This window comes from Semicossyphus pulcher, unplaced genomic scaffold, assembly GCF_022749685.1.
Source record: "Semicossyphus pulcher isolate SPU_LCO1_2020_fin unplaced genomic scaffold, fSemPul1.0.p SCAF_17, whole genome shotgun sequence".
Classification (NCBI taxonomy): domain Eukaryota; kingdom Metazoa; phylum Chordata; class Actinopteri; order Labriformes; family Labridae; genus Semicossyphus; species Semicossyphus pulcher.
The window spans coordinates 4,749,990-4,777,354 of NW_027211681.1; the positions used below are offsets into that span (position 1 = coordinate 4,749,990).

A 27,365-nucleotide genomic window follows, 5' to 3' on the forward strand; every position below is an offset into this window, starting at 1 on the left:
AGAGCTATAGACGGACTGCATACCTGGATTATTGTTCACTAAATTAGAGTGACCCACCTGGCCAAACAATGAAACTTACACGTTGCATTTGGAGAACAGCCACAGGTAAATAATTTCTGTCGAAATTCCCAATAGAAAAAGAATGACGCTGTGCTTTGTAAACATACAATAAAGCATATATTTTGGTAATAATTACTAAAATGCATGTGTTAGTTGACAAGCTTAGTGATACTATTTGATTTCAGGTCGCACTCATGCTATCGAGGCTTCTCTTTGGCGCCTAGCAGACAGACAGCTGGACTGTACCAACTGTGAAAATGGGGAGGTAAATAAATACTAAACGTGCCAAACGAGTTGTTTATGCAAGAAAACATACGACCAAAAGTCAACCTACTGTATTCATTTTTACAGGATTTTTGTTATGATTTTCCGTTCACTCCCAAACATAATTTACTGTATGACTTTTGCAACAACCCCGTTTTCACATAATGGTATGGTCCATTCCTTCCCGCCCCCCGCCGCCATTTTCCATGTTATTCTCTTTTACCACAAAGTGTTTAACCTATTTTGAATGTATCAATTTCTAATATTTTGTTAAGTTTGGGTTATCAAATTCCCGGCTTCTCCAGTTTAGGGGAGAGGGGGAGCTCATCTCCAAATTCAGCCCAGCAGACGTCCTGCTTAGACAGCCATGTACATCAAACAGGTAAGCTAACGGCACCAGACTGGTACATGTTGCCTACCATCACTAGCTTAACGTTAATTGGGTTATCTTGACGTTATTCTGCTGGTTTACTGGGAAAGCCGCTGTTTTACCCCCAGTCCAACGTTATTTTGATTGCAGAGCTAAGCAATATCATATAAAAGACAGCTTAAAGTTGAATAGTAACTTGCTAATAGTAGCTAAAGCTACCCGGATTAACCAAGGAATGAACAGCCCGTCCTCCTTCTCAGGATGCTAAGCTAACGCTACAAGGCTAACGCTGGGTTAGCCGATTGGTAGTTTTTTGATCAATGCTGCTCTAGAGAACACTGCAATCGATTTTGTTACTCATAAATATGAGCTTTGGGAAGACTGTGCTCTTCCAACCCATGGTTTAGCTCGTTAGCAAACATGCTAATCCGCTAACGTCTTGCATGAATACTGGCTCATACAGTGTCCGACAGCAGAGGCCCTGTAGATAATCGTGCCCCGTTTATGATGCATTAGATGCTGCGCTTAGCTAACAAGCATACATGCTTGGTCTAACTTCTAACGGAGGGTCGAGGAAGTAATATTGCTGCATTCAGTAATATTTCCTTGCTTGTAAATGAAGTGCCTCCAAATAACCAATGTGCAAAATGAGATCAATGTTGTCCTAAAGGGGAGGATGTTACGGACTATGTGCTCACGGTGGTCTCTGGCTTCCTATGCAGGTCATCATCCAGGGGTTCAGAAGTTACAGGGACCAGACTGTGGTGGACCCGTTCAGTCCAAAGCACAATGTCATTGGTTAGTATGCTTCCGCCTAAACTTTTCACTTTTAATATAATGTAATTGGCTTTATTTTGTTTTGTGGGTGTAGGCGGATGCACTCTAAATAATAGCTCCTTCATGAGTTTTCATATGTGTGTCAAAGAACCTCTGTCACCATGTCCTCCTTTTTTTCTTTTACAGTCGGAAGAAATGGATCAGGAAAAAGTAACTTTTTCTATGGTATGTGAACCTCATTGTATTTCACCAGACATGTGAGTGAGCTTTGATTTCTGATCAGTGAACACTTTTTACTTTTTATTAACTTAAGACTGTTGCTGCTCTTTTTTTTTTTTTTTTTTTTTTTTTATAGCCATCCAGTTTGTGCTCAGTGATGAGTTCAGTCACCTGCGACCTGAACAGCGTCTGGCCCTGCTCCACGTAAGTACAGGCCCATGGTGCTGTTCTGAAAATTATTCAGTGATTGTGTTGATATTTATTGTTAAACACGCTTACAATGACCAAAACTTGTGTAACTTTATAATGACTCGGATATTACAAAAGTCTTGAGTTGATTTATTTCTTACAATATGACATTTTTCTCATAGGATACTGAAACACATTGGGATCATATTTCAATATGTAAGGTTCTTCATAAATGTAAACAGTTAGCTATTATGTTAATTTGGTTTTCCTGCCCTGTCCCTGTAGGAGGGAACTGGTCCTCGTGTCATTTCGGCTTTTGTGGAGATTATATTTGACAACTCTGACAACCGGCTGCCGGTAAGAATGCCAAATGTTTCATAATGGTCCTATTACTGTAATCACAGACACACTGACTGATTCTTTTCATGTGTTTGTGATAAATTCTTTGTTGTTTTGATTGTTGAAGCCATTATAAAGCAAAGCTAGAGGTTCACTGGTTAATGGCATGAGGTTTGGATTCTTGTATTCTAATTCAATACTTAGCACTAATGTTTGACTGATAGTGCTCTCCACTTTTGTGCACAAGACTACAGCATCACAAAGTGTACAGCAGCTCCACTGCCAAATTATACTGAGATTTTCTTTTAAGCGTTTAAGATTGCAAACTGAACCAGTTTTACACCTTTTATATGCAAAACGCCTCTTAAAAATTTAACTCTGTAAATCATTGCGTATGGTTAGGAATCATACACTGCATCTTTTTTAAAACAACTGCACCTCAGCCTTGGTAGTCCAGGCCTGCTGTTCACCTGTTACATTATCACTGTGTTCTGTTCCACCATTCATATAAAACTGTTGACAACAGCTTTAACCACATAACACAGCGTGCTTATTATTCCGATGATGAGCACCGGATGTTTGCACCACTTTAGAAATCCAAAGACTGCCTGTAGCTGGCTGTGAAACTGTAATCATGCTGCCTGGTAAAACTGTGACATAACCAGACAATTCGGCTGCTGCTGTGTGTGATTCTCATCTTGAATGGTGTTTAACGTCTCTCCCTGCAGATCGACAAAGAAGAAGTCTCCCTTCGCCGCGTCATTGGCGCAAAGAAGGACCAGTACTTCTTAGACAAGAAGATGGTGACGTAAGTATTGCTGCGAATCGACTGTCTGTGCAATCTCAGGAGATAACAACTCAGGAGATAACAACTCTGTGAATCCATGTAATCTCTTGTTTGATGGCGTCTGTGATTGTTGCAGTAAGAATGATGTCATGAACCTTCTGGAGAGCGCCGGCTTCTCCCGCAGTAACCCCTACTACATCGTCAAGCAGGGAAAGGTGAGAAAGAAGGGGGTGCAATCCTCACACTAGTTTAACACATAGCAGTTTATTTTTTAGTGTATATTGCACTACACAAATACAAATTCTATGACTTGCATATGTTAATTAAGTTGAACAGCAGGTTAAACACAACATCTTGTGTCATTTCAATGTGTTGTGCAGATCAACCAAATGGCCACAGCACCTGACTCCCAGCGTCTGAAGCTGCTGAGAGAAGTGGCCGGTACACGGGTGTATGATGAGCGCAAGGAAGAGAGTATTTCTCTCATGAAGGAGACGGGTAAAGGCTTCTAAAGATATTTATTTCATAGACTGCCATGAATTAATTTTCCCACAAACAAACAACAAAACTTACTACACAGCTATCACCATTAAATCATCGCCTGGACCTGTAAAAGAAAGCTAATCCAAGAAAATGAAGTGTTTATTTCTTGTAGTGGTTGACATTTCTGATGTGTGTGCCATCCTCAGAGGGGAAGCGAGAGAAGATCAATGAGCTGCTGAAGTACATCGAGGAGCGTCTGCACACCCTGGAGGATGAGAAGGAGGAGCTGGCTCAGTACCAGAAGTGGGACAAGATGAGAAGAGCGCTGGAGTACACCATCTACAACCAGGAGCTGAACGAAACCCGGGCCAAACTGGACGAGGTGACAATCTCAAGAAATAAAAGAAGAGACGGGCTTAATATGTTAACTGGAATTTGATAGTTACCTGGTTTAGAAATGAGTGATCCCTCCTTAAAGGGCCTGTTCCCCGATTTCCAACCTCAGTCCGATCATGCTATTATGGGGAGCTAATAACATTATGGTAGAAAAAAAATGCAGTTTTGCTCTGTGCCTTTGGAGGAGGCTATCCACTTCTCCAATGGGCCCTGGAAAACCCCTGCAAGACTACGTAAAACGTGTCATCTGGCGGAGGCCAGGGAGCTTGCTAAACTACACTTCCTCAATGTAGGACAATGTCATGTCTCGTTCAAAACCTCAGGTTTGAAATGTAGACTGCAGACCTAAAGATTTTTTAGATGATCCACTGGTATATTTTCGTCGTATGTCAGATTCTGTACCACTCTGACCCATTGCCTGCAGCGAAACTTTAGTATTTCACCTCAGTATCTCTCGCTGGGCCGTTCCTTTCAGAGAGAGGGGCACAATGCATGCTGGGTGTTGTAGGAATGTAGAATGGGCGAAACAACGAGCTGTTTGTACAACTTTCTCCACAACTATGGAGCCAATATCAAATATTATTGCTTCTATCGATTACAGAGAACACCAGCTTTGACTGACAGCGGCTTTTTCCAGGGGCAAATTGCTCCTTTAAATACAAATGAAATCAAGAATTGATTGTCACTGTGGCCTGTTCACCTAAAGTGCATCTTTCCCATCTGTTGTTTTGAGCTTAAATACCAAGACTGTTGTTTTTTGTGTGGCTTCATTCCAGCTATCATCCAAGAGAGAGACCTGTGGAGACAAATCCCGACAGCTGCGGGATGCTCAGCAAGATGCCCGAGACAAAGTAGAGGTAAAGAATGCCGCCATGCTGACCAAATACAAACATCTAAAATTAGGGGTGGATGAAGAATTAACATTAAATCTTTTCTCTTAAAATGAGTTACAGTACTAAAATATTCAAAATCACATTTCAAATCATCACTTTTTTGAGATCAACAATTCAGTTAAACGAGTTAAATAGTGATTCTTTCATTTTGACTGAACAAGAATCCTTTGGGCTGTAAAACTTGAGTAGTTGTTTTCTGTCGTGTCGTCATAGTCTGTGTATATATGTCTTATTTAAAGCAGGCTATCTGCTTCTGTCTGTCCACATGCTTAATGAGTAGAGTAAATGCGCATGTACTACATAAAACACACCACCTCTCCTGATAGAATCCGTCCTTGGTAAATAAATAGATAGTCCACAAGCCTTTGAATGAAATCTCACAGTCAGTGTCTTTTTTTTTTTTTGGCTCCCTTTCTGTAGGAGACGGAGCGTGTTGTGCGAGAGCTGAAGTCCAAGATCTCTGCCATGAAGGAGGAGAGGGAGCAGCTATCGGCCGAGCGCCAGGAGCAGATCAAGCAGAGGACCAAGCTCGAGCTGAAGGCCAAGGACCTGCAGGACGAGCTGGCAGGCAACAGCGAACAGAGGGTACGGAAGCCTCCCGTCTGCGTCACTGTGCACACGTGATGCAGCACGAACAGCACCACCCCTCTTCCTTATCCTGCACCTTCAGTTCGTGTAGAGAAGGACGCTAGTCTTTCTGCTGTTTTACTGACTCCACCACACTTCCATTTATGGCTCTCACAGTTCTGTAGATCTAGTCTGCGCCTTGCTTAAGCCTCATCTCAGCTGTGCAGTTATATAAATTGGAAAAACACTTTATTACTATATACTTGTAACATGAATGTATAATGACATTTTTACCTTGATTGTTCTACACAGAGCAATGCAGACCCGACAGTGTAACAGACAGCAAACTTTGACAACCGCAGATCAAAGTGACCACAAACCACATGATTAATATTAATGGAAAAGGAGAGTGATGATAATAAACGTAGCCGGCGGGACGACGGGCAGCTTGAGTCCAGTCTGTTGGCTGCTGCGACCCTCTCTGCACAGGCGATGACTGTCACTGAAATCGACTTAAACGCAGATGGTGGTTAAGTTTCGTTCCAATCTGTTCTGCTGCTGTGTTGGTGCGCTGGGATTTTATAACTAAATATAAGTAGGACACACTTTGTGACTGTGGAAATCAGATGTTATCGAAACACAGATGGTGAAGAAAGGCATTCAAACATGAGTCACAGGTAAAACCAGACAGTCATGTAGGCTAATAAAGTCAGGGGGTTTTGTTGGCCTTGATGATAAGGCTCCGTGGTTGATGACCACCCACGGCAATGGAGGAGTTGTCCCAACTAGCTGTGATGTTATCTGTTCTTTATAAATGAGTTATCACTGATGAATCTCCTGTTAATTGACCGATCAGCTCACCAACTTATCAAATAGCGCTGTGTCTAATTCTGCCACTAAAACAGGAAGTTAGCTGTCGTGAATGAGCTGACAGTTTGAGTGCAGACTCTTTGAGCAGAACGTTTGCTGGTCCAATAGTTGGATGAATCGAACCACAACAGAGGAAGCAGCAGCCCGTGTATCAGCCTCTTTGCCATCAGCTCCACTATACATCATTCCTGGCACACGACGTGTGTACAGAGCTGGCACTGATTGCTCTCCATATGGCCTTGTGTTCAGTGTGTGTTTGTGTGCACGTGTGAGTGTGAAGACGCTAATCATACATAACGGATTTATTGGCTCGGTCTGTGTGTGAACCGTGATGGGTCCAAGGCAGCATGCTGGCTGTTGGTTGGATTAAGCCCACCTGGCTCCGGCTGGCACGGAATCAGCCAAAAGTTATTGGAGCAAAATGAAAAAGCAAGGGGAGCAGAACTGCGTCACGAGCGGCTGAGGGTTCTGATTTGAGATTGGCTAGATAGGAGGGATATGTAGAAGTTTTCATACCTGTCAGATGACACTCACCATCACCACACACGTGTCTGATACATAGAAAAATGTGTCAGAATCGGTATTTGTTTGGTCTGCTATAGGGCTAGGGCAACACGATGTAATCAATGACGTACGGAAATACGTCGATTTGTATAATGTGCGTTGATGTGTCGCAAAAACTAGACGGCTGTGTTAAGAGCTGGAGCACAGTAAAGTTCTGTGCGTGCAGAAACGGATCTTGTCACTCATCGCTGGCAATCTGCTAGGGCGCCACGTTCTGGGGAGCGCTGGCTTGAGCCTCAAGCGTTTTGAATGAAGCCCCGGTACAATGTTAAATATAACCTTAACTTTCTCTCTGCTCCGCTTGTATTTACCGTCACTCTACCGCTCTCTATCTCTTACTTGCTCGACTACTCACTCACTGTGCACTTCATGACACAAGTTACGACCGAGAGAGGAGAGGAGAGGAGAGATGCGTTCAGGTCCAGTTGGGAAAAACTCAAACTCGATCTTTTAATAGAGAGGAGGGTCAGAGGTAGGCCTTTGTAGTACCTTCTCAAAAATTGTTGATTTTTTTGTTGTTTAGAAGTAGTACGTAAGTAAGTACTGTAAATACTGACTCTGCAGTTCAGGGAAACGGTTGCTATAACATATAGTGATTAAATGAGGTCCTATATTTTTCTGACCAGGCATGTGACAAAATAGACAAATACTCATTAATTATTATTATTATTATTATTAATTCTATCATTATTTATATCATCACACAGTGATGTGGAAATTGGAGACTAAAAAAAAGTAATCTTAAAAAAATAATCTTAAGAATAATCAATAAATTAGTCGTTAGATTAATCGATTTAACAAAAAAATAATCGTTAGATTAGTCAATAAAAAAAGAATCGTTAGGTGCAGCCCTCGTCTGCTGTTGGGGAGACCCACGTGAAAGCTCTGAATTATGAAGTCAGATGAGAAAGATTCAAGAATAAAATTGTGACACAAACTGAACACCGGGTTACTTTTATACTGTTACTAATATAAACATACATTTGTTGCATGTTCCCTGAATTCACAACCTGTCTTTACCTTTTTGGTGTTGCAATAGTCCAAAGAAGGTTGTAGTGTCCCTGTGTTTACAGTAATGAAAGTGGTTCACAGGCAGCCATGGTTGTGGGTATACATTGTGGTTTTTGCTCCCTACATATACTAAGGTAAAAACATGATTATTACACTAAATATAGAGTAATAATCAAAATATTGAGTTCATATTTTTTTGGATTCTGCCCTGGAGTCCAAAGCTGTATATAAGTGAAGCATACTGTGATTTCCTCTATCCATGCTGTAAAAACCTGTGACATGGTTTGGGTTCTCTTCACATCCTTTGTTTGTCTATTTTTTTTGGTAATTGACGCTCGAATCAAATATAAATATGGCGTCTCAGTGTCATAGAATCTGATTGGCTGACCTTTTCTATTTATTGAACTATTCATTTGTCAGTTCAAGTAAATTATACTGCATAACAGTGGTGCACAGAGGGTATAAAATACGAACTCAAATATAGGTACTTTCTTGAATAATCCCTCCTCCGTCTTTCTCTCACAATAGGTCGTCCAGTTTCCCACAGTCACGTTCCTCTCCTCTTGTTCCTGTCCTCATCTCTAAATAACATTGTCTGATCTTCCACCTCCAGAAACGCCTGCTGAAGGAGCGTCAGAAGCTGTTGGAAAAAATCGAAGAGAAGCAAAAAGAGCTGCAGGAGACTGAACCCAAATTCAACATGGTGAAGGAAAAAGAGGAGCGGGGCATATCCAGGTAGAGATGACTCATTCTCGGCTACGGTCCCTCGAGCAGCAGGCATTAGCCGATGAGTCAGTCATCACATTTTCAATACATTTTGATAGCGAGAGATCAGGGGTGGATGCGCATGAGAAATTTATAGATTCTCAAGAGTATGTTTGATGCAGATGTGGTGCAAACCTTTGGAATCCGAAACAGCTCAAAGGTGACCCTGAGAAAACAGTCCTTTTTTTTTAAAACGAAGAACCCAAACACATCTGTGCTCCCGCTGGAATCTCTGCTGCGTATGTGACACAGGACAACAACCACAGTATATTAAGCACACTCTGTATTATAGGGTTGTAGATGATCATGTCATTTATATAACTGACGAAGACCAGGTTTTTCACTGTGTGCACGTTATGAGAATAAAGATAACATCTTGATAAGTAGGGCTGGGTATCGATATGGATTTCTCAATTAGATTCGATTCTGATTCACAAGATCCCAATTCAATTCGATATCGATTTGTGTTAGTGGTATTTCAGTTACAATATCAGTGCACCTCTAACCTGGTGCGTTATCAAAATGTTTACAATAAGAATGTGACCCCAAAGTTACATCATGTACTTTTTATTTAACATAACCAACAGCAGTCAACATAATATTAACAATTTTATTAATTAGACAGCTTATGAACTTTTTTTCCAGTTCAGATTTTTAGTCTTTACGTCTGGCTCCTGGTTTTGATTTAACAAACTCGGCTTCAACTTGCGCGAGATTTGGCCACGAGATCTCACAGCGCGAAGAGCAAAGCCACACAAGAGTTATAGGGAAAGGCATACTGTATAACAAAAAGCAGAAAATGCACTCAGGGCCAAAGCTAACGTTAACAGAAAGTAACATAAACATCAGTGCAAAACTAACTTACATATTCATGGACCCACATACGATAGAAAAAGTCAGTCAGCGATCACTGATGTCTCCTTAGTAGCTGCAGTAAACAAGTCCAAGCATGTCTCCCTCACGACCGTGTTTAGAGGGGATGCGCTGAGTCGTGCTGCGTTCAGGAGCGCTCAGAAATGTGAGTGATCAGACACGTTACATATTTTTAAAGATCGATCTTGGGATTTTTGAATCGATATTGGGTCATTCAAATGAGAGTTGATAAACCCAGCCCTTTTGATAATAATTCCTCCGTGAACTTTTAACAACGTTTAAAACTGTGATTCTCCCTCTGTGGTTACGTTTCCTTCCAGACTGGCTCAGGCTACTCAGGAGAGGACGGACCTGTACGCCAAGCAGGGCCGTGGCAGCCAGTTCACCTCCAAGGAGGAGAGGGACAAGTGGATCAAGAAGGAGCTGAAGTCTCTGGATCAGGCCATCAATGACAAAAAGAGGCAGATCGCAGCCATACACAAAGACCTGGAGGACACCGAGACCAACAAGGAGAAGAACCTCGAGCAGTACAGCGTAAGACAACTCAAATCTGCTATACTATTACATACTCTGTTACAATAATAGGCACAAAATAATTGCAAACAACACGAGGTTGCTGTTTTGTTGGTTTATTTTAGAGGAGCTCTTGTATTTACAAGGACATTTCCTGGAAAGCCTTTTCTGCAGTTTAAAGTAGCCTCTTGACAGGTGTGTATCTGACTCACTTCCCATCTTCTCTCTATAGAAACTTGATCAAGATCTAAATGAGGTCAAGACTCGTGTTGAGGAACTGGACAAGAAGTACTACGAAGTGAAGAACAGGAAAGATGAGCTGCAGAGCGAACGAAAGTAAGAACCTCATCTTTCCCTCTCACCTTCTCTTTGACCTCCCAAATTACACTTGATTTAATTCAAAGTTCATGCTCTTTATTTACTGTTCAGAGTGTAGCTTCACTTCATTTAGATGAACCTTCACATGAGCCATGCCTACATCTCGCATTAAGCTGAATGTTTGAATTATTCACTCTTCCTATTTGCCAATATGCTGTTTTCCGCTTGGCAACCTTTAGTCACATACCAGAGTATTGTGTGCTGTGAATGTCAGTCGGCCTTCTCTGTCCAACTAAACAATGAGCTGGATTTATATAACAGAGAGGGTGACACCTGGGGCGTCTGCTGCCAGACAGCCTTCTACTTTTAAAAGGTCCTTCAGGGCAGGAGGATTTGTGTTGTGGGTTACTAGTGAAAATATATCTTGTTCTTTTTTATATAATATCATTTAATAAACAGGTCATGATGTGCATCACTAAAAGAAGGTGATTCATTTTTATGCTTGTCTGATATTGAATCCATCATGCATCCTCCAGTTCACTGTGATCCATTGTTTTTGAGTAGTGGGTGAAAAGGCGGCGTAATGACAGCTTTAATAGAGAGAATACGACATGCAGACCACACAGCTGCAAGCTCTTAGCTCATTGTCTGCTCTAAATATATAAATACATCTCGAAAATAATATCATAATGGAAACAAGAGGGGAGCTGTTTGGGCAGTGTTATTGTTTTAATTATTTAAATTAGATTATTTATCAGTAATTTAACAATTCTATGCGCCACTTGTGGTTAATGGTTAATGGACAATCTAGGACAATTAAATCTACATGAAATAAAGTAATGGGAAAATGAAGGGGCAACACTTTACAACACAGATGCAACTGTTTCCCCTCATTTTAATCAAGAAAAACACTTTTACAAATAGAGAATCTGCCTGTATTTTTCTTTGTTGTAAGATTTATTAATAACTCCCTTTCATAGTGAATGTTTTAGTTCAGTGTCCCAGTGTTGGCGTGTTTTTATCACTGACTGGTTTCCTTCTCTGAGAGTATCATGGCTGCAGTTGGGTTTTGGTTTCCTGCACCAGAAGTGTAACAGTGTGTGACTGTCTGTGTCTGTCCAGCTACCTGTGGCGTGAGGAGAACGCAGAGCAGCAGGCCCTGGCAGCCAAACGAGAGGACCTGGAGAAGAAACAGCAGCTCCTTCGAGCAGCCACCGGCAAGGTCCGTGTAACTGTGCATGTCTGCGTAATTTCTGACTTGCGTAACACAACCACAGGCGACCACCTGCGTCTGTCTGGACACGAGTGAAAGATGTGCCTGTGAAGCACTAATCGTTTTACTTGCGCGCAGACACTCCATGTTCCTTTTTTCCGCAGTGATAATTGAAACTCAGAGGTAGATCTGCTGTTCCACACATCCATTAAACCCTCACACATGCGCTTTTTGCTGAAGCACTGTGAGAAGGGAAATGGGCAAGTGATGATGAATCAAACCCCAAGTGGAAAAAGTGCCTCTCTCTTCAAATGAGCCCACCTGAACACTGCGAAAGACTCACTTTGTGACTCAGCCAGTTGTCAGGACAGGTATATCAAATGGAATCATTCATCTACCTCGCTACTGGCACCTTATCATAGCGTGCTAAATTTACATATGACTCACTCCTCTCTGCCCCATCCAGTTACTGCAAGTCGTTTCTTCTGGGGAGATACATCAATCAAATATCATTTCTGAATAATGTGCTGAGATAAAAGGAGGCTTCACAGGCAAATGTATTGCTTTTATTTTTCTTTCATTGGTGCCAGCTGACTCATCCTGTCTCCAGTCTTTCATGGACTCTACCGACCCTCTCTGACATTTAATATTCATGGTGTGCATTTTATGGTTTAGTGTTTTTCTAAAACAACACTTTATGTTTAGAGGTGACATAGAAATATATTTGTCATTGTGATTTTCTCCAGCATGCAACTTCTTATGTCTTGTTTCAGCAATCTTTAATAATCTATCTCCATCTTAAAGTTATAATCCTGAAGATCTCAGTTTTTTTCTCTTTGGCGGCACCTATGGCGATAAACAGTAATTGTGGGAGCACACTTCCCAGATATCCAGACAGTGTTGCATGTGTCATGTCCACAGTTGGCTCCAGTTGTAACTCTCTTTTAGACTGTTTGCTTCATCTGAGCGTCGAGTTTGTTTCTTTTTCTTTGGATTTTCACTTATTTTTGAAGTTGTATCTGTAGTCATCGATCTTTTCTTTGTTTGTTAAGCCATAGTAGATTACTGTTTACTCGCAACACTTGCAGAGACCGGAAAAACAGCCGCTTAGCTCCGCCTACCCTCTCTGGCAGACCAACCACTGCTGGGTGATGGAAAACGCGTCACTAACTGGGCGCCACTTGTGATTTTTTCCATGAAAGTTTCCACTGACACCCAGTTTGTAATTCTGCAAATGCAATGGCTTTCATCAGTGGGCCATAGTCTCAATCACCATTGTGTTACCTCATTCGGCGATGGACAGTGACTTAACAGACATTTATTTACATGAAAAAGATCTTTAACAATGGTTTATGTCACTGCTCTTAGGGCTGTTTTGATATGATTATGATATGAACATCATAATTAAAAGTGGGTATGTTTAGGTTATAAATGTATGTGAGTTGTTGCATTAATCTTCATCCCTTATATATAGAATAAGTATACGAGTTATTTCCAGTATTCAGTGTTACAATGATTTAGGATTAATTCCCTCTGAATTTATAAGTCTTGTGTTTTTTCTGATACTCATCATTCATTTTCACCCTCTTGTGACTCTCCAGGCTATTCTGAACGGCATCGACAGCATCAACAAAGTCCTTGAGCATTTCCGTAGGAAGGGCATCAACCAGCATGTCATCAACGGTTACCACGGCATCGTCATGAACAACTTTGAGTGCGAGCCCGCCTTTTACACCTGCGTGGAGGTGACAGCTGGTACCAGGTGAGGGCTGCTTTATTATATTTTCACTGCCAGCTCCCTCTTTTGTTTTTGAAGAAAAGGACGCTACCAAACATTTGAAGCAAACAAAATATATAAGAACATCCTCAACTTCCTACATGCTTGTAGAATGTGTCTTGTGGACATAAGGAGCGTGGAGTGTGAAATATTCAGTGATTCAAATATTGTGTTAAGTTGCTCCTCCCTCTGCAGAATCAGAGACATATGCCTCAGGACTTAGTGATTTTCATCTTTATCTTCATCACTTATCTGAATCACAGTTTATAGCAGTTTCATGTCTAGGATGTTTTCACAGGTGTTTGTCTACAATGATGCAGATTCCATATAGTTAAAGTGACTTCACTCACTTCGTCTGTCTGCTCTCGTGGTTTGCAGATTGTTCTACCACATTGTTGAGACTGATGAAGTCAGCACCAAAATACTGATGGAGTTCAACAAAATGAACCTGCCTGGAGAAGTTACATTCCTGCCCCTGACCAAGCTGGACGTCAGGGACACCGCCTACCCCGAGACCAACGTAAGACACGTGCAGTAGTTGCATCTGGTGTTTTTGTACACAGTAAATTTAGACCCTGACAACAAACCAGCAAAACTAACATAACAGTTAGAATAAAATAAACTGTATTCATGTGTATTATGTTAAACACTTGTCTACTTCATACTTTTGCTGAGTTGAGGTTTAACAGTCATGCACACACTCTTACTCCAACCTTTTTTTCCCCCCTGTAAGAAATAAGGCCACAATTTTCCCGGTTACACAAAACCTATATTGATTTTTAACCATTCTATGACAGACAACTTTTTTATCATGATGTGTTCTGTTTTGTTTTTCCTCTGTTTTTATACCAATATGTTTTCCCCATAAGGACGCTATCCCCATGATAAGCAAGCTGCGCTACAGCCAAAACTTTGACAAGGCCTTCAAGCACGTGTTTGGAAAAACCCTGATCTGTCGCAGCATGGAAGTGTCCACTCAGCTGGCCAGAGCGTTCACCATGGACTGTATCACTCTGGAGGGTAAGCTTACTGATGATGCACAGCAGCACAGTTCATACCACAACCACAGGATAAGTAAAGCAAGGCGGCAGCTTTCACACACACACACAAAAATATGAGTTGGTATGGCTTTGTATCTAAAGAGTTGTTTGTTGGCAGATGTATTATTACACAGCTTCGTACCAGCCTATTGTTTTGTAGCTGTTAACTAACGCGGCCCTCCTCAGGTACATTTTTAATCCAAAGCATCCGTGAAATATGTATCATGCTTATGACCCTCATCGAAAAGTTTACCAGTACTCCAGTTCTTCCTCCTTAACCAGTGACAATCTCCAAATTGGCACAAACATCCACTTGGCTTTATGGATGAACTGATTAGATTTTGATGGACAAAGGTTACCGTGACATCACCAATGTCCCGTTCATGTTAATGCAGAAATTCCCCTCAGCAACGCCTGGAGGAAATTTTATTACATGTGGTTTATTTTTAATTTTTTATCAGTCCGAAAGTATGACACCATCCACGATAAAAACATAGACAATCTCTACTCACTCCACCCCTGCTCTATTTGTTGGTATCTACTGACAATCTCAGGCTCTTCAGTGAAACAGAGAGAGAGACGTGCTCTGGTATCATGTCCCTCCTGTAAATGATTGTGCTATGACCATTTCTTTGTAATGTAGGTCCCCGTATGGCATGTAAACTTGACAATTCTGTTGTATCATTAAAACCTCGTCTCCACACAACAGAAGTGCATTTACAGGCTGTAGAAGAAGTAAGAACTGTAACTATTATTGTTTTCACCCTGCCTGAATCTAACTGACAAGCTCTCTGTCCCTCATTAGATGTTCAGAGGTTTGTCATGGTCTTCTGACGGCTGATAACTCGCTATCTCTTATACGTAGTGCATTGTGTTGTGACCTCCTAGGTGACCAGGTGAGCCACCGTGGAGCCCTGACAGGAGGCTACTACGATACCAGGAAGTCTCGCCTGGAGCTGCAGAAAGACATGAGGAAGGCTGAGGAGGAGCTGGGCGAGCTGGAGGCCAAGCTCAACGAGAACCTGCGCAGGAACATTGAACATATCCTTTCCTCTAAAACATATGCTAATTACTCCATCGATGCCCATAGGATCATGTTGGCTTATCAGGTAGTTCAGAGCATGTAACTGAAAGGATTTTCATTGTATTAGAGTGGCGGCTGTGGCTCAGTGGTAGAGTCGGTCGTCTTTCAATCGGAAGGTCGGAGCAGCCTCTGCCATCAGTGTGTGAATGGGTGAATGTGATATGTAGTGTAAAAGCAGCTTTGAGTGGTCGCAAAGACTAGAAAAGCGCTATATAAGTACAGTCCATTTACCATTTACAAAGTGCATCTCTGCATTATTTGTGACAGTGGAAGCCTGTGGGTTAGAGAGGTCTTACTCATTCTCTTTGTGCTGCCAGAGTTTGGAGACAAGTTGTTTACTCAGAAGTGACTCATGCAGTTTCTTTGAAAGCTTCACCAAATGATCACTTCATCAGTGAAACAGCTTTTCCCCCTGTTGAGAAATATTGATTATAACAAAATGGGTTGAGTCACAAATGAATACCGAACAGTTATACCAGTGTTTGTCCCGGGGGGATATACAGGACATGAGGGGACATGTCTGTTCATGTGATAATGAATTATTTACCCATAATTCAACCGAAGTGACTCCATCTGCTTTAAATGTTAGATGTATAGATAGTGGATTCAGTTAAAATAGTTTTCTCAACATCTTGTGGCACCTTAAGGAGAGTGTTAGTTTTCAGGAAAAACAGCATATTTGCATATATATAGCAAGGACAGCAGGCGGTACAAAGCAAGCTCATACTTGCTGTGCTCTGGATGATACAGGAATAAAACAGCAGGTGTGACAAACTGTGGGCTCTTGTGATTTTGGCCTTCTGAATCCAAAATAGAGAATGAAACAGAGTTGGTGTTTTTGAAACCAAAAATATCAGACTTAAAAAGACAACCTTCACATCTCCTGCTGATGAAGAAATATTCTGTTTAAAAGGCCACTCTGCAGTGAATGAGAGCCTCTCCTCTATCTAGGCGCTCTGTTAAAATCACCCTTCAGTGCAGCCCTCACTCACTAACAGTGGGATGTGACATGGCTGCACCTGTATTTTAAATTTGGATTAAATCCATCTGGGTTATGTAGCTCCCTCAGCCAACAGGAAGCTGATTTGGATGCAATGAGTGTCTAAGCAGGTCAAGAAGGATTAGTGTATGTTAGGTCATATTGGCCAGAGCCATGACTCACTGCTGGGCGGATCACGGAGGATTTGTGTTTGTACTATACAATATGTTTATGGACATGGTCACTTCCGACCAGGTGTGTTTATATGTGTGTTTGCACACCTGTTTTTACTGTGTGTAGCTTCTCAACCCAGTATTGTGTATGTGGGGTAGTGTGTGCACCTGGACGTTACATATACGTGTGAGTAGGCAGAGAAAACGGATGACTGAGCCGATGACATGGCGCTCGTCCTACAGTCCTGCGGCGGTGAGTCAGAGAACAGATCAATTATTTAAAAGCCTCTTGTTGTTCAGTGTCCACTTCTGCCACGTTGATAAGCATGACATTACTGATGCACGTCACCCGTCCATTCTCTTTTAAGTTGCCCTCTTTGTTTCGCCACCAGCCGCATTGTGGAACTATTGAGGTCATGCAGTAATGAGCCTTTTATTGTGAATGGTCATAACTGCTACAATCCCTACAGGCTCCTTGTATGAAAAGCTTCATGTTTCATACTTGAGTCATAAGTGTTGAATTTGTCATCTTAAAGATTGATGCAGGTTTTTTTTTTAATATCCGGGCAGGGGTCTGATGTTGCTGTTCCTATTGAAGAGAATGATTATTTTCTCCGTGTGCCCTAGGAAACAGGCACAGCAGCCCTCTGACTTTCAGGAGCCCTCTTTACATCAGCTAATTGATTAGCGTCAGTGTTCATTGAGTCCCTTTAAACCCCAAAGGCTGAGAGCAGTGTTGTAGTTCTGGAAGATCAATAAGCCTGTCTGTTAAATTAGCCTAATGATGAGTATATGCAGCCCTCCTTAATTCTCCGCCTTGATATCAAAGACGACGCAGTCCTCCCTTGGAGGCCTAATCATGCCATCGAAGCACTCTGAGCTGCACTAAAAAGCCTACAAGCTGTCCTGTGACCCTTTTTATGTGCTAATGAAAATACACTCGACAGAAACAGTCTCTTGTTCCTCCTGATTTCCTTTTTTGTTTTTGTGCACACGTACTCCTTGGCGGCATAAAGAGTTAATGTAGACAGCTGTAGCCTGTAGACACTGGGTCATATCAAGGTGAGAAACCTGCAGAAGAGAAAGCTTGACCAGTCAACCCAACTTGTGTTCTTGATCATTTGTAATAAGCATGAATGTAAGCATGAATTCTTCCTTAACCGCTGCCTCCACGCATCAACAATGAGATTGACCAGCTGATGAACCAGATGCAGCAGATCGAGACACAGCAGAGGAAGTTTAAGGCCTCCAGAGACAGTATTCTGTCAGAGATGAAGATGCTGAAGGAGAAGAGGCAGCAGTCGGAGAAGACGTTCATGCCCAAGGTGATCTTATACTGACGATGTCAAAGTATCTGAATTTAAATGTGTACACAAGGTCAAAGGTCACTCTGCGCTGACTGTGAGCGATCTGCTCCTGTCTCACTCTTTCTCTCTCTTCCTTTTCTCCAGCAACGCAGTCTCCAAAGTCTGGAGGCCAGCCTGCACGCCATGGAGTCCACTAGGGAGTCACTGAAGGCCGAGCTGGGAACAGACCTGCTCTCCCAGCTCAGCCTGGAGGACCAGAGGCGCGTAGATGACCTCAATGATGAGATCCGTCAACTCCAGCAGGTCAGAAGGACCATCGTACACAGACTGGGTTTTATACGCTAGACCTGTTGCATAATTTGTCACACCTTCAAATAACTGAGAGTCACAGGGATTTATGTCCCTGAAATACATTTCTGTAAAAGAAAAAGAAAGATAAAGAAAAGTGTGGTTGACTGGTGCAGTGAGTCAATACTCACCGCAGTCCCCGGACCATGAAGTTAAACCAACCTCAAAGGGCCTTCAAGTGTATGATTTTAATTTAAAAGCTGATTTTAGGATGGATCTTTATTTTTTTTGGCTTTTGACCTTTATTGGATAGGACAGCTAAAGATGGACAGGAAATGTGGGGAGTAGAGAGTGGGGGATGACATGCACCAAGAGTCGAACCTGCGATCAGTGCGACGAGGACTGTAGCCTCTGTATATGTGGAGCCTGCTCTACCAACTGAGCTAAAGCAGCGCCCCAATGGATTTGTATTTTCTGTTCTCCCACGGATAAAATGAGAAACTTTATGTGAAGCTGAAGTAGTGGGAGCATACGCATCTCTCCACCTGCTTATATTTAGTTCAGAGAACAGTTACCTACATTTTGTTTTCACTTTGTTTCCCCTCCATCTCCATCTCCGCCTCCTGCTACTGTACTCAAACCTAACTGAGGTGAGATCAGCAGGCAGCAGCTGTGTGTGGGATGTTCCTGTGATCCAGCGTTGCCTCCTCTTTTTCTTTTACTGCCAGCTGCTCTCAGCTCTCACCTCAATGAACTCTCAACCATTCCTGCAAGCGTTGTGCAACAGCTCCGCCCCCACAACATGGACCCTTTCATGTATGGTTCGGCAGTGTTGGCGGTTGTTAAATTCGATCGTGCGATCACTTGGTCAGGAATTATTGTTGATCGGGGTTTGGCTGGACATAAGTGTGTGTGCCATAAAGGTTATGTACACTATTTTTGGGCACTTCTGTATAGAGAGCAGTGTCCTTTGTATGAGGAGGCAGTTTGTTTAGTGCAGAGTGGATGTTGTTATATCGGAGCAGTCTGAATAAAATGCCAGAGGCAGATTATTAGTCACATTTAGCTTTAAAATGAATTAATGCTAACATTACTCACATTTCTAGCGCGGTGATGGCATTTCTTCCATTTGAAACACAACAAGAGAAACTGTCTCAGGAACTCTTGAATATTCAGTTCCTGTGAATGTACTAATGCTGTGTGTTGATCCCTCCATCCACCCACAGGACAACAGGCAGTTGTTGAATGAAAGGATCAAGCTCGAGGGCATCATGACCCGAGTGGAAACATACCTCAACGAGAACTTACGGAAGCGTCTGGACCAAGTGGAGCAGGTACGCTGTGCCATTAAACCCCCTAAATGTCCCATAGTATGGCTCTGCAAACTAATACTTTTCTATAATGTGATTTATCATTATGAATTCATACATCCTTACTTGCATATCCAGCAAGTTTGCAGCTGTTTGATGCTTCCAGTAATGTCATAAGGGGACACTTGTATTGTTGTATGCTTTTATTCTTCAAGTCAGAGGAGTTCTTGAATTAGTGTGAACCTCTTTTTTTGATGTGGTCTCCTTTGCATTGACACAGGAGCTGAACGAGCTGCGAGAAACTGAGGGAGGCACCGTGCTCACAGCCACAACTTCTGAGCTGGACGGCATCAACAAGCGTGTGAAAGACACTCTGGCTCGATCAGAAGGTACACATTTTACTAAAATACACACTAACGATTTAGTTACGGCCAGAAATAAAATAAAAATATATTTAAAAATAGAGACAAAAGTAATCTTTTTTTTTTTTTTAATATTGTGAAATGATTCTTAATAATCAATACTAAACGGTGATATCTCTTAAAGCAACTAATAAATAAGGCTTAAGGGTAACGTCTGGTGTCAGTAATCTTTTCTAATTAATACTAAATACCAACTGTCCTCTGTGGGTTTCGACCACCAGCAGATGGTGAGAATTGCTGTCATGTGTTTGACTCACAGTTGGAATGATATGTTTCATGGCCGCACAGTTTTATAAATGTTCCAGTGGCTCTGTGACTCAGACGAGGGTGATGGAGTGCAGTTGTCAGAAAGCACTTGTTCCTGAATAGCATTAATTTACATGCATTCATATTTAATTTATCTTATTAAAGACACATTCACAGCAGGACCTAATTTTTAAGTAGGTATTATATTCAGTCCTTTGTTCTAAACTCTTTCATGTCGCATTTGCATTTATGATTCACAGAACAATCTGACTGCCTTTTGTCTCTCTGTTAACAAAGAGGGAGAAATGGCTTGATGAAGGCTGTAAAGCCAAATGGAGTCCTCGCGGCTTCTGATTATAAAGTATGAACTCGGATATTTGAATCAGTATTGGCTGTTTGCTTCTAGAAAGTTATTTTCATTACTTTTTAAACAAGAGACTGCACCAAAAGTGTCTTACTTTAACCAATCGTAACTACGGCACAGCCCTTACTGTCTCCTTCTCTGTCTATCCCAGATCTGGATTCTATGATTGACAAGACAGAGGGGGAGATCAAGGACCACATAAAGAGCATGGAGCGCTGGAAGAACATTGAGAAGGAGCAGAATGACGCCATCAACCACGACACAAAGGAGCTGGAGAAGATGACCAACAGGCAGGGCATGCTGCTCAAGAAGAAAGAGGAGTGCATGAAGAAGATCAGAGAGCTGGGCTCGCTGCCACAGGAGGCCTTCGAGAAGTACCAGACCCTCACGCTGAAACAGGTACACACAGACACACACAGGGAATGCTTAAATATGATGCATGATTCCCTCTGAGAGCCCTTCCTTAAGTTACCTTCTTTTTAGTCCAAATCTACATTGAAACTTCTTTCATTGAAACTGATTTGGGATCAGTTTATTTAAGGGCTAATAGGTACACTAGGACTGATTACAGTAAGCTGCCACATGGGGGCAGTAGAAGAAGTTGTTAATTGCAACACATATAATCACCTTATAAACATGTAATGATAAATTAGTTAATGAACAGTTTATGCATCCATTTAGAGTTATGCTTCTTTCCGCCTGGTTAATTTGGGTCCTATATTCACTTTGCTTTTTCTCTGGTCTGCTCTTTAACAAACTCCTCAGGGAAAAATATCCATGCAAAACTTAACTGCAAAATGATGCACTTTTTACCTGCTACCTTCTTTTTTCTGTCTTATTTTTAGTGGTGTGCAGTCAGGGTACATTGTGTATGTCAGAGTTTTTTTACTGAAAACATAAGCAGGTTAAAGAGAGCACTAAAGCGTAACAGAAACAGTAAGTTTGAGAGCAGTGAAACCCAAACAATGAGATGAAAGATGCTGAAACGCTCCGCAGAGCTGAGGGGAACTGCAGAAGGGTGATAATACTCTGTGGGATTGTCGCTACAAGCTTTAACATCACACATTACACACAGTCATTTGAGGAATTGAGCAAAAGATAATGCAGCTTTGAGCCCTTTAAGGTGTTAAGTGCTATAAAGGAAAATTGTCAGAGCGCTAGAAGCTTAGATCGCCGGGCCCTAGCTCTTTTGTTACCACAGCAACATTAACACTACAGACATGACAACAGCGGCTCCAACAATAACTCAGTAGGTCCACCGAAGGTCGCATTTTCTGTGCATCCTATCTTACTACCAGAGCCTAACAGACGCACACACACACACACACACACACACACAGACCCAAGTCTAAAGGGCCTCAGGCGGTCAAATCCCTCCCACTCACCAGTGACTCAGACACTAGTTAGTGCTCTGTCCCTGATTTTTCAGTTAGCCCCCCTGGGTGCAGACTGAGCGCTGGGGTGCTTGGTTGCATCTTTCATAAGTGTCTGAGCATGTACTCTGTGTGGGTGTGTGTGTATTATTGTGTGTGTGAGTGTGTGTGTGTGTGTGTGTGTGTGTGTGTGTGTGTGTGTGTGAGTGTGTGTGTGTGTGTGTGTGTGTGTGTGTGTGTGTGTGTGTGTGTGTGTGAGAGTGTGTGTCATCTCCCCTCCTCGACAGTGCCCAAAATAGCCCTCACACTTTCTCATAAACACTCCACATAGTTAATCTTTCTCCACGGGACACTGCTCAGGGGCAAGATAGTGCCAGTGATTGCTGAAGTGGATGAGGGCCGTGTAATAATGGCACTTGCTCATGTTTCCCCGGCCATTAGGGCTCCAGATGGATGAATTTATAGTTCGAGAGTTTGGAGAGCGTGTGTCGTTTTTGAGCCAGGCTAAGCTGGTTCTTAATCAGGTCACGCCGTCGTCAGGCATAAATAGATTCTGGTACTTGTTCAGAAATATATAATTGATCTGAATTTATGGCCTTTGACAGGAGATAGCAATGCACACTCAGATACTGTAAGGATACGGCTAACTTTCTGTCAAGAGGATGATGCAGATGTCACAGCAGAATTTTGCATATTTGTTGTTAGAAAAATATCTTGAAAGTTAATATCTTTGTAGTTGATTAAAATAATGAAAATCCCATTTAAAATGTATTTTAAAACTTTATCAGGATCAGAAATTGAGGGGAAAATTCTGTAGAGCAACAAATCAAAGACAGAAAACAGTCTTATAGATATAAATAACAGTTAAAGCGTCATCCTATTATTAAACATACTGACAGGCTGCCAGTCTGACTTCACTCTGAGCTAAAGGTGATTCAATCTTTCCTTCTTTTTTTTTAACTCCCACAGTTGTTCCGAAAACTGGAGCAGTGCAACACCGAGCTGAAAAAGTACAGTCACGTCAACAAGAAAGCTCTGGACCAGTTTGTCAACTTCTCCGAGCAGAAGGAAAAGCTGATTAAGCGTCAGGATGAGTTGGACCGTGGCTACAAATCCATCATGGAGCTAATGAACGTCCTGGAGCTGCGCAAGTACGAGGCCATCCAGCTCACCTTCAAACAGGTACGTGCCACCACAGACCCTGTGCAAAGTCTCCAGAGCGGCAGGTTTGATTAATCCTGTGTTTGTGTCGTGCAGAATTATATGAAGCAACATTTCTATTGTTTAAAGCTTGTTAAACCTGGAGATATTGCCCCTTAAATTGAGATAATATTCAGTTTTCAGTTTGCAAGAGAGCATCTTACAGGGAAGCCTTCAAGGATGAGACTGTTGCAGAAAAAGTGCATCTTCATATCTCTCCAGTAAAACAGAAAGGCAGCACTACAACTTATACAGGCATTACTCAGACATGATTTTTAGGCATTTGCACCAACCGTGTTGTTACTGTAACAGAGAAACTCTACTGGTCCTATAAGCAGTTTTTTAGATGTATGAAATGGGAAGAAAAATATGAAGTTAATTTAAAGCTATAAGTAATTGTAAATTTCTGACAACTCCACAGTACCAGCACAGTTACACAAAAAGTACAGCAGATTTGATTCTCACCGATTTGATTCTCCTAATCTGACTAATGTAACTAAAATCCTCTTTGTGCCTCCTCTTCACACATTTTCATCCTCTCAGGTGTCGAAGAACTTCAGTGAGGTTTTCCAGAAGCTGGTTCCAGGTGGCAAAGCTACGTTGGTGATGAAGAAGGGCGACGCTGAAGGCAGCCAGTCTCAGGATGAGGGCGAGGGCGGCGCTGACAGCGAAAGGGGCTCCGGTTCTCAGAGCAGTGTTCCCTCAGTCGACCAGTTCACTGGAGTCGGCATTCGGGTAAGAGTCAAATCATGTGTTTATTTTGTCTATTTTTAACTCCAAATTAATTGTGTGAAACGACAGTCTCTATTTGACTCATTATTTAACTAAATATATGTAGAAGGTAAAACAGTGTAAATCACATCGTCCTTGGCATCATGATATTCCCACTTTCATACTGAGCTGTGTTGAGCCTCACAATGCTCTCCTGTTGTGCAAGCGGTTGTCTCTTTGCTAAAAAACAAAAGTTATTTTGAGTTTAGTAGAAAAAACATTGCATTGTTTATTTCAGGATTACATATCCTTGAAACATCCCCACAAAGCTAAACCAACGCAAAGTTGGTCATGCGATGACTAATGCCCCGTCCTCATCACTCTAAATTTATCTGTATCATTATCAGAGCTGTCATAACAGCACAGAAGCATTCAGGTCATCTGTTGGATCGTCTCTCTTCCCAGAACATTGAAGCTAATAATAATGAAAACATTGTGTGTGTGTGTGTGTGTGTGTGTGTGTGTGGGTGTGAGTGTGTTTCTGCCCGGGGTTAAATAACACTGCCTCCCCTGTCCTCTGTAGGTGTCATTCACAGGGAAGCAGGGGGAGATGAGAGAGATGCAGCAGCTGTCTGGAGGTCAGAAGTCTCTGGTGGCTCTGGCTCTGATATTTGCCATCCAAAAGTGTGACCCCGCTCCTTTCTACCTGTTTGATGAGATCGACCAGGCCCTCGACGCCCAGCACAGGAAGGCTGTCTCAGGTAAAGTGCTGGTTGAATATGTGCAGAAGGGGAATTAAACAGGTCTCATACTTTAATTAATTTCTTGAATAGCAAGAAAAATCTGGTTTTAATTATTTGTTCTTATTATTATTATTATTATTATTATTATTATTATTTGTTATTTGCTCATCTTTCAATCTTTCAGCCATAATCACCATTTCTGTATTGCTCTTTTATTTCAGACATGATCGTGGAGCTGGCAGGTCACGCCCAGTTCATCACTACAACCTTCAGGCCTGAGCTGCTCGAGTCCGCTGACAAGTTCTACGGTGTCAAATTCAGAAACAAGGTGAGACAGAACTTAAGGGCCGGATTTATCCGCACCAATCATTCCAGTTTATCCTGAAGAGGTGATCTCACAGACAGGCTGAGGGGTCTCTTATCATTGGCAGGAGAAAGGTTGTATGCAAATGTTTTCATTCTGCAGATTGTGCTGTTTTAAGATTTAGAGAGGTTCAGAACCAGCTAAAAGGGCCAGTTCGCTGATTTTCAACCTAAGTCCTATCGTGCTATTATGGGGAGCTAATGCCATTATGGTAGAAAAAAAATGCAATTTCACTCTGTGCCTTTAGAGGACACTATCCGCTTCTCCAATGGGCCCTGGAAAACCTCCATTAGACTACGCAAAGCCAGGGAGCTTGCTAAACTACACTTCCTCAATCTAGGACATTGGCCTCTGATGTCATGTCTCGTTCAAAATCGTCAGGTTTGAAATGTAGACTGCAGACCACCAGGAGACGATCCACCAGTATATTCTCGTCGTATTTCAGATTGTGTTCTGCTCTGAGCCATTGCCTGTAGCGAAACGGTAGTATTTCACTCCGGCGTCTCTTACTGGGCGATTTCTTTCAGAGGGAGGGGCGCAATGGACGCTGGGTGTTGTAGGAATGTAGAATGGGTGAAACCACTAGCTGTATGTACAACTTTCTCCACAGCTATGGCGCCAATTTCAAATATTATTGCTTCTATCGATTACAGAGAACACCAGCTTTGACTGACAGCGGCTTTTTCCAGGGGCCAATTGCTCCTTTTAAGTAAATCAAGGCCATAACTTATTTTTCATTAGCTCTGATGTCAAGGAATTGGGGTCTACAAAGAGTAAAACATAAAAGCTGTCTTTATTTTTTGTAAGGTCCAAGTTTAGTTTTTGTTCTTACACTCCTGTTTAAAGGAAGAGTCCTGTGTTATTTTCTCTCAGTGTTTATCGGCCAGGCTCAGTAATGTCTGTGATGGATGAGTCAAAGTGTAGTGAGGGTAGCGTAATTTGGTAAACAAAAACAAAGTGTACAGACAGCTTCAGTCTTGGCGAAGTAACATGAAATCACATCACATTTAAAAAGGGGATGTTCTTCACCAGCCTCTGCCAGTGTATCATCACCATGTTGTCCTCTGAGGAGAAATGTAACATGAGACATTCTTGAACTTTCTGCAAGACTTCCACGCTTCTGTTGTCCTTAATTATTAACAGAAACATTCACAGGAAGGTCAACATTTATCTGTAAATGAAGGTTATTGCTGTATATTCCTTCAGTTTGATTTCTGCTGAAGCGTCTCAGTAAAAAGATTTATTTCTCTGGAGTTTCTGAGGTTTCATAACATAAATAACAACAGCTTAGTCAGCGTCTGAAATGGAGGCATTGATTGGCCATTAACTGTGTGTGTGTGTGTGTGTGTGTGTGTGTGTGTGTGTGTGTGTGTGTGTGTGTGTGTGTGTGTGTGTGTGTGTGTGTGTGTGTGTGTGTGTGTGTGTGTGTGTGTGTGTGTGTGTGTGTGTGTGTGCGCGTCTGTTTAGGTGAGTCACATCGACGTGATCACAGCGGAGCAGGCCAAAGACTTTGTGGAGGATGACACCACCCATGGTTAATAGTCTTCAGCTCATCATCCTCGTCGCCCCTCCTCCTCCTCCTCCTCCTCCTCTACAGTGCACTGCGTAGCTCAAAGCCTTCCATAACTAGGTCCAGAGACAGAAACATCTCGCTCAATCCACCAGCCTTTTTTTAGTCCCTCTGTTAAAGATAAACAATGCAGCAGGCTTCTCCGACCATCTCTGAAGTTGTAGATTCAGATTGGTTTCTCATTTTGAAAACCGCAACTCAAAAATGACTTCCCTGCTTTCCTCTGTGTGTTTAAAATGCACTGGATCCGACCACCTACAAAAGTGTAGTACCTTTACACTGAAAACAATCAAGTCTCATTTTGTCTGAACACATCCTGAAGAGAGCTCTCGGTACCTGTTTGTTACTGTGTTGAATTTTTTCTAACGAAGGTTTTTGAGCTGATTTTTTTTTATACATTCTGTAAGGTAAGTTGGAAAGTGCCAGAGACGCTCTTAAAGGTTACAAACCACCAGGACCTTTTCAGGAAGCATCTCATCATGTGAACAGTTGAGACTGTTTCCGTGATATGGATGCAGATTGTTAAAGTCAAACCTCCAGAGGGTCTCCAGCTGATGGATTTATGTTTTTATTGGCACCCTTAGAAAAAGAGTTATTGTTCACTCTTGGTTTCTGTAATGTATCCTCTTTGTACTCATGAAACAATGTTAACTTGTATCTGTTATAACCAGCCACATGGCTTCAATTGTTTAAAGGTTGTGGTTCCTTTTTATGGTCGTTACTTTATCGTGTAATTTCCTGTTTTTAGGTCACTTCAATATATGAAAGGTTTGATTCCAAATCGTCACATATCCAGTTGAGCTTTTCTGGGATCACATGTTGTAATTTATGTTTTCTGTGTTTCCATACAGGATTGATTGTTTGGGATTAAACTGCTCATATGTTGTGACTAGTTTCAGATCTGCCTTTTAAATGTTTTGGTTCCTTTTTATGTAATTAGAAA

The 27,365-nt window shown here is 41.9% G+C and overlaps 1 protein-coding gene across 1 annotated transcript; it reads left to right on the plus strand.

The window, feature by feature from the left end:
- The first annotated feature begins 544 nt into the window (after window positions 1-544).
- smc3 (structural maintenance of chromosomes 3) lies at window positions 545-27,365 on the plus strand. The gene is made up of 29 exons (XM_069665682.1): window positions 545-706; window positions 1,417-1,492; window positions 1,658-1,696; window positions 1,827-1,894; window positions 2,165-2,236; window positions 2,947-3,026; window positions 3,142-3,220; window positions 3,386-3,503; window positions 3,695-3,870; window positions 4,661-4,741; window positions 5,198-5,362; window positions 8,403-8,524; window positions 9,748-9,961; window positions 10,173-10,276; window positions 11,381-11,480; window positions 13,073-13,233; window positions 13,627-13,768; window positions 14,118-14,268; window positions 15,177-15,329; window positions 17,698-17,849; window positions 17,976-18,134; window positions 19,346-19,453; window positions 19,710-19,818; window positions 20,613-20,860; window positions 22,804-23,016; window positions 23,578-23,769; window positions 24,329-24,506; window positions 24,710-24,816; window positions 26,320-27,365. The coding sequence occupies exons 1-29, from the start codon at window positions 692-694 to the stop codon at window positions 26,389-26,391; spliced, it is 3,654 nt and encodes a 1,217-aa protein (XP_069521783.1). The 5' UTR covers window positions 545-691; the 3' UTR covers window positions 26,392-27,365.

What these genes read in the sequence shown, in the direction of transcription:
- smc3 (XM_069665682.1), top strand. An exon ending in CAGGCAACAGCGAACAGAGG is followed by an intron (nt 5,363 to 8,402) that starts GTACGGAAGCCT and finishes TTCCACCTCCAG; the next exon opens with AAACGCCTGCTGAAGGAGCG. An exon ending in GTGTCAAATTCAGAAACAAG is followed by an intron (nt 24,817 to 26,319) that starts GTGAGACAGAAC and finishes GCGTCTGTTTAG; the next exon opens with GTGAGTCACATCGACGTGAT.